This window comes from Anticarsia gemmatalis, chromosome 27 (assembly GCF_050436995.1).
Source record: "Anticarsia gemmatalis isolate Benzon Research Colony breed Stoneville strain chromosome 27, ilAntGemm2 primary, whole genome shotgun sequence".
NCBI lineage: Eukaryota > Metazoa > Arthropoda > Insecta > Lepidoptera > Erebidae > Anticarsia > Anticarsia gemmatalis.
The window spans coordinates 121,463-138,147 of NC_134771.1; the positions used below are offsets into that span (position 1 = coordinate 121,463).

At 37.8% G+C, this 16,685-nt stretch overlaps 2 protein-coding genes across 2 annotated transcripts in view; both read right to left on the reverse strand.

The window, feature by feature from the left end:
* fra (neogenin protein frazzled) overlaps window positions 1-16,685 on the reverse strand; it is a 139,651-nt gene that overhangs the window by 37,261 nt on the left and 85,705 nt on the right. The gene's annotated exons all lie outside the window — the stretch shown is intronic.
* On the reverse strand, window positions 812-6,209 carry LOC142984614 (uncharacterized). The gene is made up of 2 exons (XM_076132357.1): window positions 4,893-6,209; window positions 812-1,351 (listed from the first exon to the last, which is right to left on the reverse strand). The coding sequence occupies exons 1-2, from the start codon at window positions 5,923-5,925 to the stop codon at window positions 1,347-1,349; spliced, it is 1,038 nt and encodes a 345-aa protein (XP_075988472.1). The 5' UTR covers window positions 5,926-6,209; the 3' UTR covers window positions 812-1,346.

Below are 16,685 nucleotides of genomic sequence, written 5' to 3' on the forward strand. Positions count from 1 at the left end.
GCCCTTATATCTAACTCAATCAGTCACGTATATAAAAACTATAGGTAGTTCGTGTCGGAAATATCGTCCAAGTTTGTAGACGTGAGGGATGATGTAATTATTGTTCACATGCAGTGCAGGTGAGGCCAGGTGAGGGCACGCACTCACGAACAAGTTACGTGATGCACTTTGTTCATTCAGAACAACATTTCAGGTATTAAGACGTTGACTATTGGAAAAAAGAGTTATTTTAATTTCAGGTAAGGTCAGAGTAGCATATACTGTCTATTTGAAATATTATTCGTAATAATCAACTTGTAGCGTTTGTAGAACTGTCGGTAAAACAACTGACTCACTACCTACCTACATTTACCTACTTTTACATGGATTACATTGGATTTAACGCGAACTGAATGTTTCGGAAAAGTTACAGATTACGTTGGACGACGGACGTGATGATAAAATAACTTATAAAATGTATAATAAGAAAATAACAGTTTATCCAAGCCACGATATTTGAACGATTTAAACGACTTCCACACTAGGTTGACCACTAACCACACGAATAGACTAAACAAAGTCACAATACGACCAGCCCACTTTGATCTCCATTCATTACGTCACGTCGGTCACAAACACAACACACTCTCATTTGTGCGCAGTAGGTCAACCAGGCCTTTGTGGGCACGTTTGATTAAAAATATTTCACCTGTGAATGTCCTACTTATGTATACTTTCAAAATTAACCATACAGGCTGATTCGGGATGCTGTGTTATGACATGACTAGCTTCTGCCCGCCACTTCGTTCGTGTGAAAAGATTTTCCCGGGTAACAATTATTCTATGTGTAAATCTAGGTTATAAGCTATTGTTGTACTAAGTTTCATTCAAATCCATCAAATACTTTTTTCGTGAAAGCGTAACGAACATCTATTGCAAACTTTCGCATTTATAATATAGGTAGGAAAGAAGGAAGTTATATACATATATTTTTTTTTGTATGTCGCCGGGACGGCCTTATCAGTACCCTCAGACGACATGTGGGCTAACTAGGATCAATCAAGTAAAGAGAAACAACAATGTACAGGAATCACTTCTATTATTATTACTTTCGAATTAAGTACAACGAAACGAGTAACAGTTCCTAGCAGAGGTAGAGGTATTGTCGCGAGGACAGTCCAATACGGAATGAGTCTCGTCCGCGCTCCCCTCTCTAGCTAGGCTCCGTCATAGCACGATAGGTGACATCATCGCGATGGTGCTGCCATCTCTCGAATATCGTGCTGCGTTTCGTTTAGTCGTTTAGCGTCCATACTAATGACCGTCTCCGACACGGCCATCCTGCGCTACACACGACCTCGTGTGTTTCATTCTGTAACGAGAAAATCAGAACACAGTACATACCGTTCGGTCACTCCTGACAAGGTTTAACACGGGATTGAAAAATAAACATCTTGTCACAATCGTTTAATTCTGATTTAAGCTCTACATCAACATCGAATTCAAACATTCGGTTCGATTAACTATCAACTAAAAATGCTCAAACGACTGAGTACCACTATAGCCTTCAACTAGTTGAAACACATTTTCTTAAATCATCACAAAACACAAAGTAGGAATCTTATTCACAGTACTGGCTATTCTTTTAGCCCCTCCAACAAACCTCATGTTTGCAAATTGCATTCCCCTGAATGCCGAGTCCCACGGACTCTATGGTCTCTATAAGACCCGACCTCCGCCAGAGCCACCCGCGCACCGCGTATCCACGGACTACCAAAAGGCAGATACCGACTTCTAACGGACTACGGCTACGTAATGGCTACTGGTACGGTCCCATTAACCGAACTAAGATTCACCACTATCACTCAACTCAATTTCCTCTACTTCAAGTGGTACTTGGCCGTCTGGCATCCGCCTTAGCCTATCATGCGCGTATTTATAAGTTCGCTTTGAATTTAATGCTCGCAGTGTATAGCGATCTCCATCTAACACTTCTATCACTTTAAATGGTCCCTTATATTTTGGGTCTAACTTAGTTTGATTGCGTTCTTCATTTTGAAGTAACACAAAGTCACCCACAGAAAACTTATCCAGCCTTGCCTTAGTACTATCAAACCGTTTTTTATCATATTGAGCAGATTTTTCTATAAAAAGAGCTGCGTCGCCTCTAACCTGCGCGATATCTACCTCTGTATCATCGCTATTAACCATTAAGCCAAGAGGACGCGCGACTTTGCCAATCATTAATTCGAGTGGACTCGATTTTGTAACCCTATTGGTGGTACAATTTAGAGCGAGTTGTACATCTCCTAACGCATCCTGCCATGACCTATCTTCGTTCACTTCAATAGCGGTAAGCATAGATTTTAGCGTACTCATTGTGCGTTCGACTTGGCCGTTGGCCCGCGATGACCCGGTAGCTATTAAATGGAGTTTAATGTTTTTAGTGTCACAAAATTCCCTAAACTCATGACTCGCGAAACAACGACCCTGATCAGCAATAATGCGTACCGGTGATCCAAACAATGACACACTTTTTGTCACAGCTTTGATGCTACTAGCAGTATCAATATGCGTGGTATGGTGTAAAAGAACAAACTTTGTGAAGGCGTCGATGAGTACAAATACATACTCCTTGTTATCGCGTTTCCCACTGAGCTTACCCGTCGCGTCAATGTGTACCGTATGCCAGGGTACTGTAATTTTTGGAATCGGATGTAGCTCTGCCTGCACTTTACCGGAACTAGTTTTGGCTACCTTGCACGTAACGCAATTATCGACGAATTTACGGACATAGCGGCACATACCTTCAAACCAGTAATAGTCGTAAAGCTTCTCAAGCGTCTTCTCCCAACCAAGATGCACAATAGCGTCGTGAACATTGTGAACTACTGACCATCTTATACTTTGAGGTAAGACAGGTAGGCATTTGGTCCTGCGGTTGCGTTGAATTTTGCGGTAGAGTAAACCCGAACGTACCTCATATGTTTGAGCAACGTCCTCTTTCAACTCGCCATTTCCTAATTGAGCTATGACGTTTTGAATGTCCTTGTCCCGCTGCTGTTCAGCTAACAGCCAGTTACCGGAAAGTTCCGTTAAATTGATACGTTTCTGCTCCACCTGGCTACCAAGACCTTTTATCCGAGGACGAGGTAAATGATTGCGAGAGAGAAAATCAACGTGAGCCATACTCTTACCGGATCTGTACACGACGTCAAAATCAAACGCCTGCAGGAAAGCCCACCAACGATGCACTCTCGGCGTCAGATCTATCTTGTCTCGAGAAGACTTTAAAGAATTGCAGTCAGTTACCACCACAAACTTTCTCCCATGTAAGTAAGAACGGAAATACTTAACACCATTCACGACGGCCAACGTCTCCAACTCATATGAGTGGTACCTCGACTCAGCCGGTGTAGTGCGCTTGCTGTAATAACCAACCACACGTCTCTTACCTTCTACTATTTGCAAAACCATAGCACCGTAACCGTCCATGCTCGCGTCTGTATGCAATTCCGTCGGATAACGAGGGTCAAACACCATCAATACAGGTTCAGATGTTAACATAGAAATGATCTGCTGTCGTACTACTTCGTGACTAGTCTTCCAAATAAATGGGCATTTACCTGACGTCAATCTGTGTAAAGGTGTCATTAACCGAGAAAAATTGGGAATGAACTGCCTAAAGTAAGATGCAAGCCCAATAAATTGCCTAAGCTGCGTTACAGATTCAGGTGGAGGTAAAGCACTAAGAGCCTCGATTTTCTTTTTGTTTGGTCTAATTTCTCCTGCCTCTACTTCAAAGCCAAGAAACTGTACGCGCGTTTTTAAGAATGAACACTTTTTGAGGTTAAGTGAAAAACCTGATTTAGATAAAACCTCCAAAACTGTGTTTAACCTTTCTAACCCTTGTTTTTCGGTCTCAGATATTATCAATAAATCGTCAACATACACTATTACGTAGCTATAAGCCAAGTCACCTAACGCAATCATTATCGCGCGTTGAAAAACAGAGATAGCATTGCGTAGGCCGAAAGGCATAGCTAAGAACTCATACTGTCCGTCGGCCGTTACAAACGCTGTACGCTCAATAGACTCTTCACTAACGCTAATTAAATGAAAACCGCTAGCGCAGTCGAGTTTGGTGAAGTAATTAGCTCCATTAAGACGCGTAATCTGTTCGGAAATTAACGGTAAAGGATATCTATCCGGGACTGTATTTTTATTTAACTCGCGATAGTCGATACACATACGCTTCGTACCGTCTGGTTTTTCGACAAATAACGCGGGACTCGCAAATGGTGAACTGCTTGGTCTTATAATTTTGGCATCTAATAATTCATTCACTCGTTCACGCATTAACTTTCGTTCCTCCGGCGAGCAACGATACGGTCGTCTCTGTACAGTTTTATTTGGGTCAATCAAGCGAATTTCTAGTTTATACGTGTTAACGCGGGTAGTTGGAAAACCAGTAGTAAAATAGTTAGAAAATCTTCGCAGCGTACTGACAAGTGTATGTTTACGTTCAATTGCAATGTCAGTGTCAACTTGATCAAAATTGTTAATAACGGTTTCGGTACTTTTTGTAACACACGAATTAATAACGTTAGTCTTTGTTAATGTGAACTCGTTTGCGCTTATGTTGATAACAAAACCGGAAAATAGAATCTCGCGACCTATCATAACGTCACTACGCAAATAGACGTCGGGCAAAACATGGAATAAGATTTCAGAGGGGTACTCACTAATTTCTACTTTACATAAAATCTGTTCAGTGCTACTAACATTCTTATTACCTATTCCTATCAGTGACACTACATTGTTGAACCGTTTACCACATAATTTCTTAGCAATACTTTCCTTAACTAATGAGCACTCGGCTCCCGAATCGAAGTGAAATATTATTGACTGACCGTTATGCGTTAATGATCCAGAAGGGGGTTCGACCCTGCACAGGTCGACGCGACGTTCAGCTCGGGGCCCTGTGTTTGATGACGCCGTAGTAGCAGGGGCGCCTTCTCCACAGCGCGAGGCGATGTGGCCAGGTTCTCCGCACTTGAAGCAGATGAGTGCTCCTTTTGGTGTCGGCTGGTGTGTTACACGTGTGTGCGTAGACGATGGCAAAGACTGCTTCTTAGTATCTTTGCCCTTAAGACGACAGTCAACTTGTTTGTGTCCCGGCTTTCCACACAGGAAACACTTAAGCGGCGGCGTTGACAAACGGGCACGCTTCACATTATCTGATGTATCACTCGCACCCAATGGTGTTTTTCGCTTGAGGTAAGAATACGCTTGCAATTCTTGCTGGAGGTTATGGCGTGAATTGATCTCGGTAGTAAAAGCAAGCCGCTGTAACCGAGTATCAACTTGCGCCAAGTGAGCCAACACGACCGACACTGCTATTTGTTCGGTACTTGCACTTTTCCAGCGATTTAATAGTGACGATATTAACCGACTGGCATAAGCAGCATAGCTTTCTCCTTCGTTAGGCTTGCTGGCGTTCAAATGTATCAGTGTGGCTGGGATAGTTTCTGTCGGCACGAACCTCGCAGAAAAAAGCTCCTTGAATTGTGCCCAAGTCATTCCAGAGTAGGTAACTTGTGACAGCCATGTGGACGCAGTTCCTTTTAGAGCCTTGCTGAGCGCGACGATTAGTTGGCATCCTTCGAGCGGGTTTTCAGAAAGACAAAGATCGGCAGTTGCACACCACGCTTGAGGATCGGCTTCTCGCTTGTCCGGATCGAACTCGGGTAGAGTGACACGGTCCTTGAGTCGTGGCACGCTCAATGCTTGGATTAACGTCCGCATTTGCTCGTTTTGCATTTCAAACATCAACCGCCATTGTCCGTTAGATTCAAAGTTGTCACCACGCGAATTCTCATTTGCTTGATTTGATCCCACTTCTGATGTCGCCGGGACGGCCTTATCAGTACCCTCAGACGACATGTGGGCTAACTAGGATCAATCAAGTAAAGAGAAACAACAATGTACAGGAATCACTTCTATTATTATTACTTTCGAATTAAGTACAACGAAACGAGTAACAGTTCCTAGCAGAGGTAGAGGTATTGTCGCGAGGACAGTCCAATACGGAATGAGTCTCGTCCGCGCTCCCCTCTCTAGCTAGGCTCCGTCATAGCACGATAGGTGACATCATCGCGATGGTGCTGCCATCTCTCGAATATCGTGCTGCGTTTCGTTTAGTCGTTTAGCGTCCATACTAATGACCGTCTCCGACATGTATATGTTTGTAGCAAGTCATAATTAAGTTATGACACAATCAGCACAAAAGCTGATTATTTTGCTGCCGAATAAATATTCAAAGAAACATTTAGGTTTATCTGATTTCTTCTACATTTCATTATTGAGTAAAAAACGTCAACAATTTCCCTCCCAATAGAAAAATGGCTAATTTACTCCCGTGAAAAAAAAGTCATTGAATCTCCTTTACTTTTTGTTTTGTCAACAAAATTATTTTACAAAAGAAACTGCAAATACAAGTTAAACTACAGAAGAATTCCAACCAACTAAAAAGACCTGTATTCAAAAATCTGCGATCAAAATCCCAATCGACATCTAGACAAAAAGACCTTTATCCAGAGTGAAAAAAAGCTCGCTATCTGTGTCACCCACAAAGGCTGAATAAAGCACGCCTTGGTCACGATCGAGAAAAAAAAACACCGGCCAGGTGCGAGTCGGGCTCGCGCACGACGGGTTCCGTACCAAAAAAAAACGAAAAAAATGCGTAAATATTTAATTTTTAGTATTTGTTGTTATAGCGGCAACGGAAATATTTACTATACTATGAAAAGACAACTCTCGCACTAAGAATTGCTCTTATGTTGCGGGGACTTTTACAAACATACAAACAACAGACACAAAGCACAACCAGACCCGAAACAATTAGGTATTTGCTGATCGCAAAAATAATTGTTCTGTGTGGAATCGAGCCCTCAACCTAACCCGACGAAGTGGTATTGACGTAGTGAACTAAACCACTGCGCCACTACATAATTTGTAAAAATGGCAGCCTTTTAGCTATCACGGTTTATGAGATACAGCATAGAGACAGACAGACAGCGGAGGCGTAGTAATAGGGTCCCGTTTTACCCTTTGGTTACGGAACCCTATAAATGGTTGTGTGAACAAAGCGCGGAGACCGCCACCATTGTAAAATGTCCGATGTCGGGCTTGTAATGATTGCTGCTACGAGTGAGAGAGAGTACGTGCTGGAATATAGGTCGGGGAATGGAAGGGTTGGATTATAGGTTCCTTTTAGATTTGATGAAGTTTTACGTTATGTATTTGAGTTTTCTGACTGAATTGAAACTTTAAATGGCGCCTGTTTCTATAGTCATATCGTAGATACATACCAAGATCGAATTTTCGTGATTCTAAGTTATGGTTTCCAAAAATTAATATAGCGTTAATTTCGTCATTCTAAGTTGTGTTTTAAAAATAAAATGTGTTTATTAGTTTGTATATTTATTTTGTTTTTGACAATGCTTTAATTGGAATGACTTTATGATAGCGAAAGACCTTAGAACATACTATTTAAAGGAAAAAAAACTAACCAGACCCTTAATATCTATAAAAGGATCTATATTTTAGACTATTTATTATATTAATTGGTTCTATGAAGGAATCGAACCCACGATACACTGAACCATTGCATTAACAAATCCACCACCTTCAAAAATACAAAATTTAAGGAATAACTCTTAAATTCTTCAATCAAAAGTGTTACAAGTTAAAGAACGAACTAAAACCAAGTTGACTTAGTAATCAAACATGCAACTACTGAACGAGTGAGTGAGTGAGTGAGTGAGTTAGTTTGTATCAATCAAAGTTAGTCTGTGGGCTGCGTCGACACGCGGGACTAATGTGATGCAGGGTAAGAACTCCCACACACTCGCGTGTAATTGTATAGAGACAATTTGTACATTGATTTCGTGTATAATCTATACTTAATATTATAAAGCTGAAGAGTTTGTTTGTTTGTTTGTTTGTTTGAACGCGCTAATCTCAGGATCTAATGGTACGATTTGAAAAATTCTTTCAGTGTTAGATAGTCCATTTATCGAGGAAGGCTATAGGCTGTATAACATCACGCTAGGGCCATTAGGAGCGTAGTAGCAATGAAAAATGCTACAAAAACGGGGTAAATTATGACCCATTCTCTCTTAGGTGACACAAGCGAAGTTGCGCGGGTCAGCTAGTGCTAAATAATATATAGCATAAGTACCTACATATAAATAGCTAAAGGGCACTCATCGTTAGCACTAGAGAATAAAAACCTATAAAGTAAAGATTAGAAATCACAATATAAAACTTTACAACTACGCAGAAACTTTTTAATTTGTCGGGATGTAAGAAAGTCTTAAGTCTAATTCCAGCACATTTCACAATTAGTAAAGGTCTAAAGGATTAATTAAACCACTACGCTCAAATCATCTGCATAAATACTATTAGAACAGGAAAGAGGGGAGTCACAATATTTTATTTCATTTTCAGTTTTCACGGGAACGCACGAAATAAATAGTAGATGTTTTATTAAGATTAAAGAAAATAGAACAAAAAGTAATAATCTTGGCTAATTGTCGTTTTAAAAGATAACTCATAAATAAATAAAAAAGTACTAACTAATGCTGCCTAAAAGTACTTTTTCTGTGTTTCCTTTGCAAACATTCGCGATCACTTTTCGCATTACACTATAGTGTATCGCAGTTCTTATGTTGCCTTAAAGTTGATACATGTATGTAGTTGCATGAAGTGCAAGTTAATGTATGTTGGAAACTGTGTCGACGTCACCTCACACTGTTTAACATAGCAAGTAGCAAGTAGTAAGTAGTGGAGGGAAAGATTTTACATTAATTAGGTTCTTGTGATGTGTGAGTTGATTCCAAGTTCGGTTGCAGAGTTGTGAAAAGTTTTTTTAGTGTTAGTCGTCAGATTATTTATAAGTTTCAGAAGTCGTTGCAGTTTGATAAGGGTTAGGTGCGATTCCCATAAGATATAAAAGTTGTAAGGGATTTTTTAAAAATGCGCTACCTTTCATCAAAAATATCCACGAGGCCGAAACCGTGGAAAAAAAAAGTAAAAACATAATAGCTATTCTAAATATTTAAAAATGCTTTTACTCGAACCAGGAATCGAAACTCGGACCCACTTACCTCTTTTTAACCACGTATCTCTTTACCTAAACTATTTAACAACAATGCTACATTTAAAACATATTCTATATTCCCAATACCAATAAAGCCCATGTTCTAACAAAATATCATAGATGGCAAGGAAATAGTGCGGCGTGTGCACGAGCGGCCGGCGCTAATATCCGGGCGCGGACGACTTCCGCCGCCGACAGTGTGCACGCGGACCAAGATGCAAAGTGGACCGGTTATTGGGTAAGGTGGGGATGGGACAGGCGTATTGTTTGCGACAGATTGTATGTAGTGTGGCTACTTGGTGTTTGTTTGTTGTTGGACAGGTTTAGTGTCAATGTATTAAGTTATTGCATTTAGGGCTTTGAGTTTGATTCCCGTTTGGAATTAGAATGAATGAAGATGATTATTCTATATAGTACATATAGGCAAAATTTGCTTTGCAAAGCTCTACGCAATTCCTAATAAAAATCTATGTAAAGTGTGAAAGTTACTCTAAAAATCTACTTAATCTGATACTAAAGCGTAAAATTCTTAAAACATATAATCAGCCACAAACAGTTGGCTATATACAAGCACATCCTAATCTTCAGAGCGGTTAGGTTGAATGCAAATTGAAAGGATATATCTTTACAGCGCCTGCTCTGATGGGTTTCACAGTGATAGCCGGGTATAGTGGGGTATAGCCGGGTGTAGTGGGGGGTCACGATGTCTTGACCGTTTTATATGGGATTTTATAGAAATATAACATTTGTATGAAGGTTTGGTGGAAGTATATTTTAGTTAAAAAATATTTACATGTAAAGTATGAAAAAAATGGTGGTATTTAGTTGATTAGGTATAATGATACAAGTATAGCATCACGCTTGCTATACCCGAAGATGTAGGCAGAGGGGTATACACAATACACAATATTTTATTCCCAAGCACTAGACTACTGAATACAAAATTGCCAAAATAGTCGTAAACCCAATTAGTATTTTGAGGTTTACGATATATTATTTACAAATACGATCTAATTTTGTCTTATATTTACAAATTACGATAGTTTAAAAACCCTAGGTTACATTCGATATCAACTCGAAATAATTTAGGACAACACAAATGCACTTTTCCCGACTGGGGAATCGAACTCAAGACGTAACGATCAGCAGTCAAACACACACAGACAGGAGCAGCCATCACGGTGAACACAACTGGTTGTCTCCAAGCGTCATCTCTTGAAAAACTAGTGTATTGTCAGTCAATTGTCGGCAGGCGACATTTGCGACATGTCGTGCGACAAGGCGATGTGTCGATCATGGTGTGATTTGAGGGCGGACAATACAGACGTGAGAGTGATCTATGATATCCCGTGTCTATGTTCGCGTAAAACGTTTATCGTTACGTCTTACCCCCGGTTTCTGAGGTACATTTAGCGGTAATTTATCTATTCAATAGCGTTTTTGTTTATATGAGTTTAAACGCTATTGAAGCTTATTCTTTCTAATAAGACAAATCCCGAACTAGGTATCAGTTAAGCCCTTCAAGCCTCGGTTTCTGAGGTACATTTAACGGTAGTTTATCTATTCAATAGCGTTTAAGCTCATATAAACGTGACAGTTTGAATAGATGAACTACCACCAAATTCCAATAACGATTATATACTCGTCTAAACAAATCCTCGAGAAAAACTGTCCTAAAAACTTCTTATAAGCAGTAAAAGCAGCATATTATTATATAAGATTAATTATATTTTCAAATATAATAATAACAGCCCTATGAATTAATAAAACTTTAATGAGACTTACCAAGAAAAGAATAAGAATATTGAAACTTTAAATTATTTTTATAAAACAACTTTAACTAAAACGCTTATTCTTCAAAATGTTACGTCTCCGACATGCACCATACTAAACATTTATGCACTTAGAATAGGGTTGTCAAATACTTGCACTACACTTTAACCAACTAAACATGTGTTTAGCATAAATATTGAAATACGTTTTTAGTAAAAAAGCGGTGAGGAAACCGTTGTGCTGATAAAAAAATCAGTTTTTTATAAATTTGCAAATACATTTGGCGGGATGATACCATGACACTATGTAGACCACAAACTATTCGAAGGTCAAAACTAACACAAATGAACATGACCTGAAATTTTCACAAAGCTTTCTGCATTGGAATCAATGAATCAAACCCACTACACCTAATCTATTCTCAGCACATACACATACTAAATCAAAATGTTAAAAAAGTCCTTAATAAAATATTCCAAGAAGTGACAACCCTAACACCTGTATACCCCAAAGAGCCCTTATATAAAACTGTAGATCTAAGGCGCAGTCTAGACGAGCGACAATTTGCGACAGTTAGCGAGTAATTGCGGCGAGTCGGCCGTGAGCACGCCGCCTTAGCATCAAATGCATAGAATAAATTACATGAAGTAATTGTGAGGATATAATTACTTTGTTTGGTGAAAGATGGCTTTTTACCCGACTGCGTGACGCAAAGGAGGGTATATTGTTTAGGATTTAAGAAGATTTTGCTTTAATGGATTGAAAAATTACGGCTTACAGATTTTGAACAATAGCTTAAGGTAAAGGTTAAGGTATTTTAAGCTTTTGCGACTTGTACTCATAATATTATAATGCAACGGGTCTTAAACGCGATTGATAATTAAAGGTTACCATACCTTATTTGTTACACTTTTATAATAAAACCAATAAGGTATCTTTTAAGACCCTTTAGGCCTTTAATTATAATATTGTGTGGTTAAGGTAGTGGCTAAACGTAGAGCTTAGAGGTTATTCGAGTTATCCTCAATAATAACCCATCGCGGGTCCATCGTAGCTGAGTAGGCCAAAGAATAGACAGATTTGGTAATAAAGCAGAAAAATCACACGCTTATGCCTACACATTTAACAGGCTTGATGTTATGTATGTATGTTTATATGTATGTAACTCGCGAAACGTAGATGTAAATCAAATCATTTATTCATTTAGGTCAAATATTGACACTTATGACAGTCGTTGCAATTACTGAATCTACCACTAGCTCGGAAAGGGGGTAGAGCCTTATGAGAAGAGCTAGCAACAAACTGACGTATGTAATTTTGTATATAATACATTTCTGCCTACCCCTTTGGTAATAACAGCCGTGATTTTATAAAAGTGAATAAACAAGTCTCAGGTATCCAAAAAATAACTTACTTCCAAAACTTTCTCATATTTGAAGCTATAACACAATTTATGTACATACATACAAGCTGGAGAATTTAATAAAAAGCGAACATACTTCCCTCCATACACACACATACACATACATACAAACATATGTACATACAACAGAAGTAATAACATACCTGTACTGTATTAAATATATGAAAAAAGTTACAGCATTTTTCGTATATGAAAAACTTGCGACGAGCGAGTATGTAGGAGAAAAATGTGAATGAAATCATAAGTTTGTTGGAATAGCAAAGTGGCGTTCTTTGGTTATTCGTGAAGGAATAACTCTCAATTTTTTTTTCTGAAAAGATTATGAATTTTATTAGAACACTTTTTTTTTAAATATAATATAGGGGTTATCGCTACTGATACTGGTAATAAAATTTATTTATGTCTGTTTGTAATTTTTTCACGACAAAGAATGAACTTATTTGGGAGTAATTTAAAGGCAAGATTATTAGGACGTATTTCTTATCTACTACGGCATTTTTTCTAAAACAACGCTAAATAGGGAATGAACCTTCATGTGCTAGCTGAGCAGCTCGAGTCAGTAAATAAATAAGAAACTTTTCAATAATACAACTAGAAAAAATAATAAATGTAGAAATGCAACTAATAATTTTTTCGCCGAAAAACTAAATAATAAACATTTCGCCGAACGTTACACTTTGGCTACTTAACTATAAAATCAAAAAAAGTGGCCGAATACGCGTGGTGTGATGGCCGAATATTAGTGGCTTTTCTAAATAAATGATTTGATTTTCATTCAGGCATCGACACATTAAAAACGAATGCTCAACTCGAGCCTCAAACTCACAACAATTAGATCTCCTTGTAGAAATGCGATACCAATGAAAACATACGTCTGTGTACACAATTAACTTAACACACTGTCGGCTAGAGAGTGCGGGGTGGGGGGTGAAGCGTCTAGGGAACTGTTAGGGGAGGGCCCCTAGGCTAGGGGTCAGCTAATTATATTGGACAACAAACGATGTGATCGTTAGCTCGTCTTTGTGGGGTTCGAGACTTTGAGACAAATATTTTTTTGTAATTTTGACAGTGCAATGGTCGTCATGTGCAGTGGTTAAGGTAGTTAAGGCATAACGATATCAGCTCTATCAGTTCGGCAAGTGTGTTGGGTTCGATTCCCATTTCAGAACAATAATTGGTGATGTGCCTAGAGTAATTTCAGATCTGGTTGTACTTTATATCCGGTGTTATGTATTTAGTAGAAAATTCATGCGATTTTATAGTGATTATAGGAAATTAATTTTATTCAAAAACACTTTTTCACACACGGTTTCCATGCACGGGGAAGATTTGTAGTATTAAATACTAAAAATATTATACCGTATCTGTCTCGATCTGGCTCTGTACCTGCAAATAAATAAAAATCACTTCGTTAGTAATATGTATATACTAAAATTCTATATAATAATGATAAAAATATAATTAATAACTGCTGGCTATGACTTCAACCGAGTAAAAGACAATATCGATATAAATTGAATGTATTCATTTAGGTTTTAAACTTACATTACACATTTTATTAATTACTAGCTGACCCGCGCAACTTCGCTTGCGTCACATAAGAGAGAATGGGTCAGAATAAACCTCGTTTTATTAACATTTTTTACTGGTACTCCTCTCCCATTGGTCGTAGCGTGATGATATATAGCCTATAGCCTTCCTCGATAAATGGACTATCTAACACTGAAAGAATTTATCAAATCAGACCAGTAGTTCCTGAGATTAGCGCGTTCAAACAAACAAACAAACTCTTCAGCTTTATAATATTAGTATAGACTAGCTGACCCGCACAACTTCGCTTGCGTCACATAAAGATAATGAAAATTTTCCCCGTTTTTGTAACATTTTTTACTGGTGCCTTGCTCCTATTGGTCGTAGCGTGATGATATATTGCCTATAACCTTCCTCAATAAATGGGCTATCTAACACTGAAAGAATTTTTCAAATCGGACCAGTAGTTCCTAAGATTAGCGCGTTCAAACAAACAAACAAACAAACTCTTCAACTTTATAATATTAGTATAGATGAAACCAATTTATTTTAGCAAATCTTTACATGAAAAGATAACATACATACATACAAACATATAAATATTTCTTTGCTTAATATTAAAGTATTTATTGTTTTAATTTGGGCAGTAAATCAATTTTGCGTACATGTGTTTGTACGAAACACCGTGAGAAAAATCTTGAAGATTTTTTCACACAAATATAGAGATAAAGGCGTTAATGAGTTTGTATGTTTGTATAAACAACAAATTATAAATTTTTCTTAAAAAACTTCTCTTTAACTGAAGAATGCTAATATTCAGCGCTAGGTCTATTTTATAAAAGCTTTTTATTTTGAAGCAGAAAATCTGTTTGCATCGTAAAAAATTTAAAGAACCAATTTTACAAATATTTCCTTCAAGTGAAAATCGAAGTTACAACAACATAATAAGTCTTACTTAACAATCTCACAACTTAAAATAATACATGCATTCATATATAAAGCACAAGTTTTGTACCATCTATAAGAATATCTGTTAAACAAATCTAACTAAAACACGAGTGAACCCGCGCGCGTGTGCTAGTCACAAACAAACAAACAGACACGTTTGTTTATTATCACTATAAGTACGTGTTCTTCTCACGTCGTATTTATTATTACAACTCTGCTTACCACCTGCTTGCTGTAAGATTGATGATATTCAAATAAGGATAATTATGCTCGTGACTTTGTGGTTCTTTTGTGAATAAATCTTATCAAAATTGTTTTGCCATGAAAGTGTGAGACAGAGGGTTAGTGGTTTTGACATTCAGGTATTATTTAACATTTGGGCATGTGGTCCCAACCCAACCGAGCGGCTGTACAACTTCACCAACTCATTCCCCACAGCTGCAATGTCCATCTTTATACCAGATTCCTATACCATAAACATATTTTGAGGGGACATTAGGCCCTCCCTCTTAAAACTCCTCGTTAAACGTAAGATTCTCAAAAATGATTCCGAGATGGGTAACCGGTTGTAAAAAATAGCAAAATCGCACGTAACGTGGGATAAGGTTAAGATAATGACAGTATTATACACGTATCACAGCTAATTGACCCAAAATCTTTGTAAAAATAATTCTTACAATTAATGAAAACTGTATAAGAATCTGTTCTTTAGTTTCTTAATTTCTCGCAAACGGACAGATAGACACGTATTACTTTGTTTAATAATATACACTATAAAGGGTTTTAGAACACCAAAAAAACCTCTAGCTAACAACATAAGAATCACCAAATAAGCCTGTACAATGAAGAAGATATATTCTCAATTTGTTGAATACCCGTATGACAGAAACGGTAGAACAATAAAAGGGGAGCTTATTTAAATTGAAACTACGCCTGTGTCATACAGATAAACCCTTTTTCAATAATATTACTGAAACAACTTGCAAATGGACGTAACCCTCAAATTCTATTACGAATGATTTGATCACTTCGGTGGTCTTGGGAGTAGAGTATGTGACTGTCCATCGCAAGGTCTTAGAGTGCATTGGTGATTTAATATTTTTGTTAAATATTCTTCACTAGGTGACTAATGTTATTTCTACGCTACTTTTGCAGACACTGCTTTCTAACTATCTAAAAAAAGTTTAGGAAATACCTAGATTTGATTCACCCCAGACCTATGCAATATAAGTGTTTATTTTCATTTCAGCTCAGCAGTGTATGTAACCATGAAAAAGTGACTTAACAGACCAACATTCGTGTTAATGCGACTGCCTCCGTGGCGCAGTGGTTTAGGTCACCACGCCAACACTACTACGTCGGGAGGACGTGGGTTCGATTTCCACACGGAACAATTATTTGTGCGATCCACAAATAATTGTTTGCTAACGTTCCCGTGCACAGTAGGTATATTTTGACAATCTTTTGCAGTTTCAAAAGAATTACCTTAGTTAAAAGCAAATACAATTAAGAGGTGGATGTTTTAATATTATGTAGCATTTACAACTTATAGTATGCATTACAATGAAATTATAACATTTTTATTTAACCTCACTTATTGATCACCCATCAAAATCCAATCCTTACCATCATTGCTTAACTCAACTCTCCTAATGAGTGCAACTAACTACGTTTCAAACACTCGTTCTAAACGCATTCTCTTTTTAAAATTCAAACCAGCAACGCCATCTGCATTCATTATTAAAATTAATTATAAAAAAACACAATTTATTTCAAACCTTATTCTTATAGAAATAGAGTGTATTTTTCTTTAATAATTACAGTGCTTCTTATAGCTTTTATTTTCAAACACGTTCATTGTGTTAT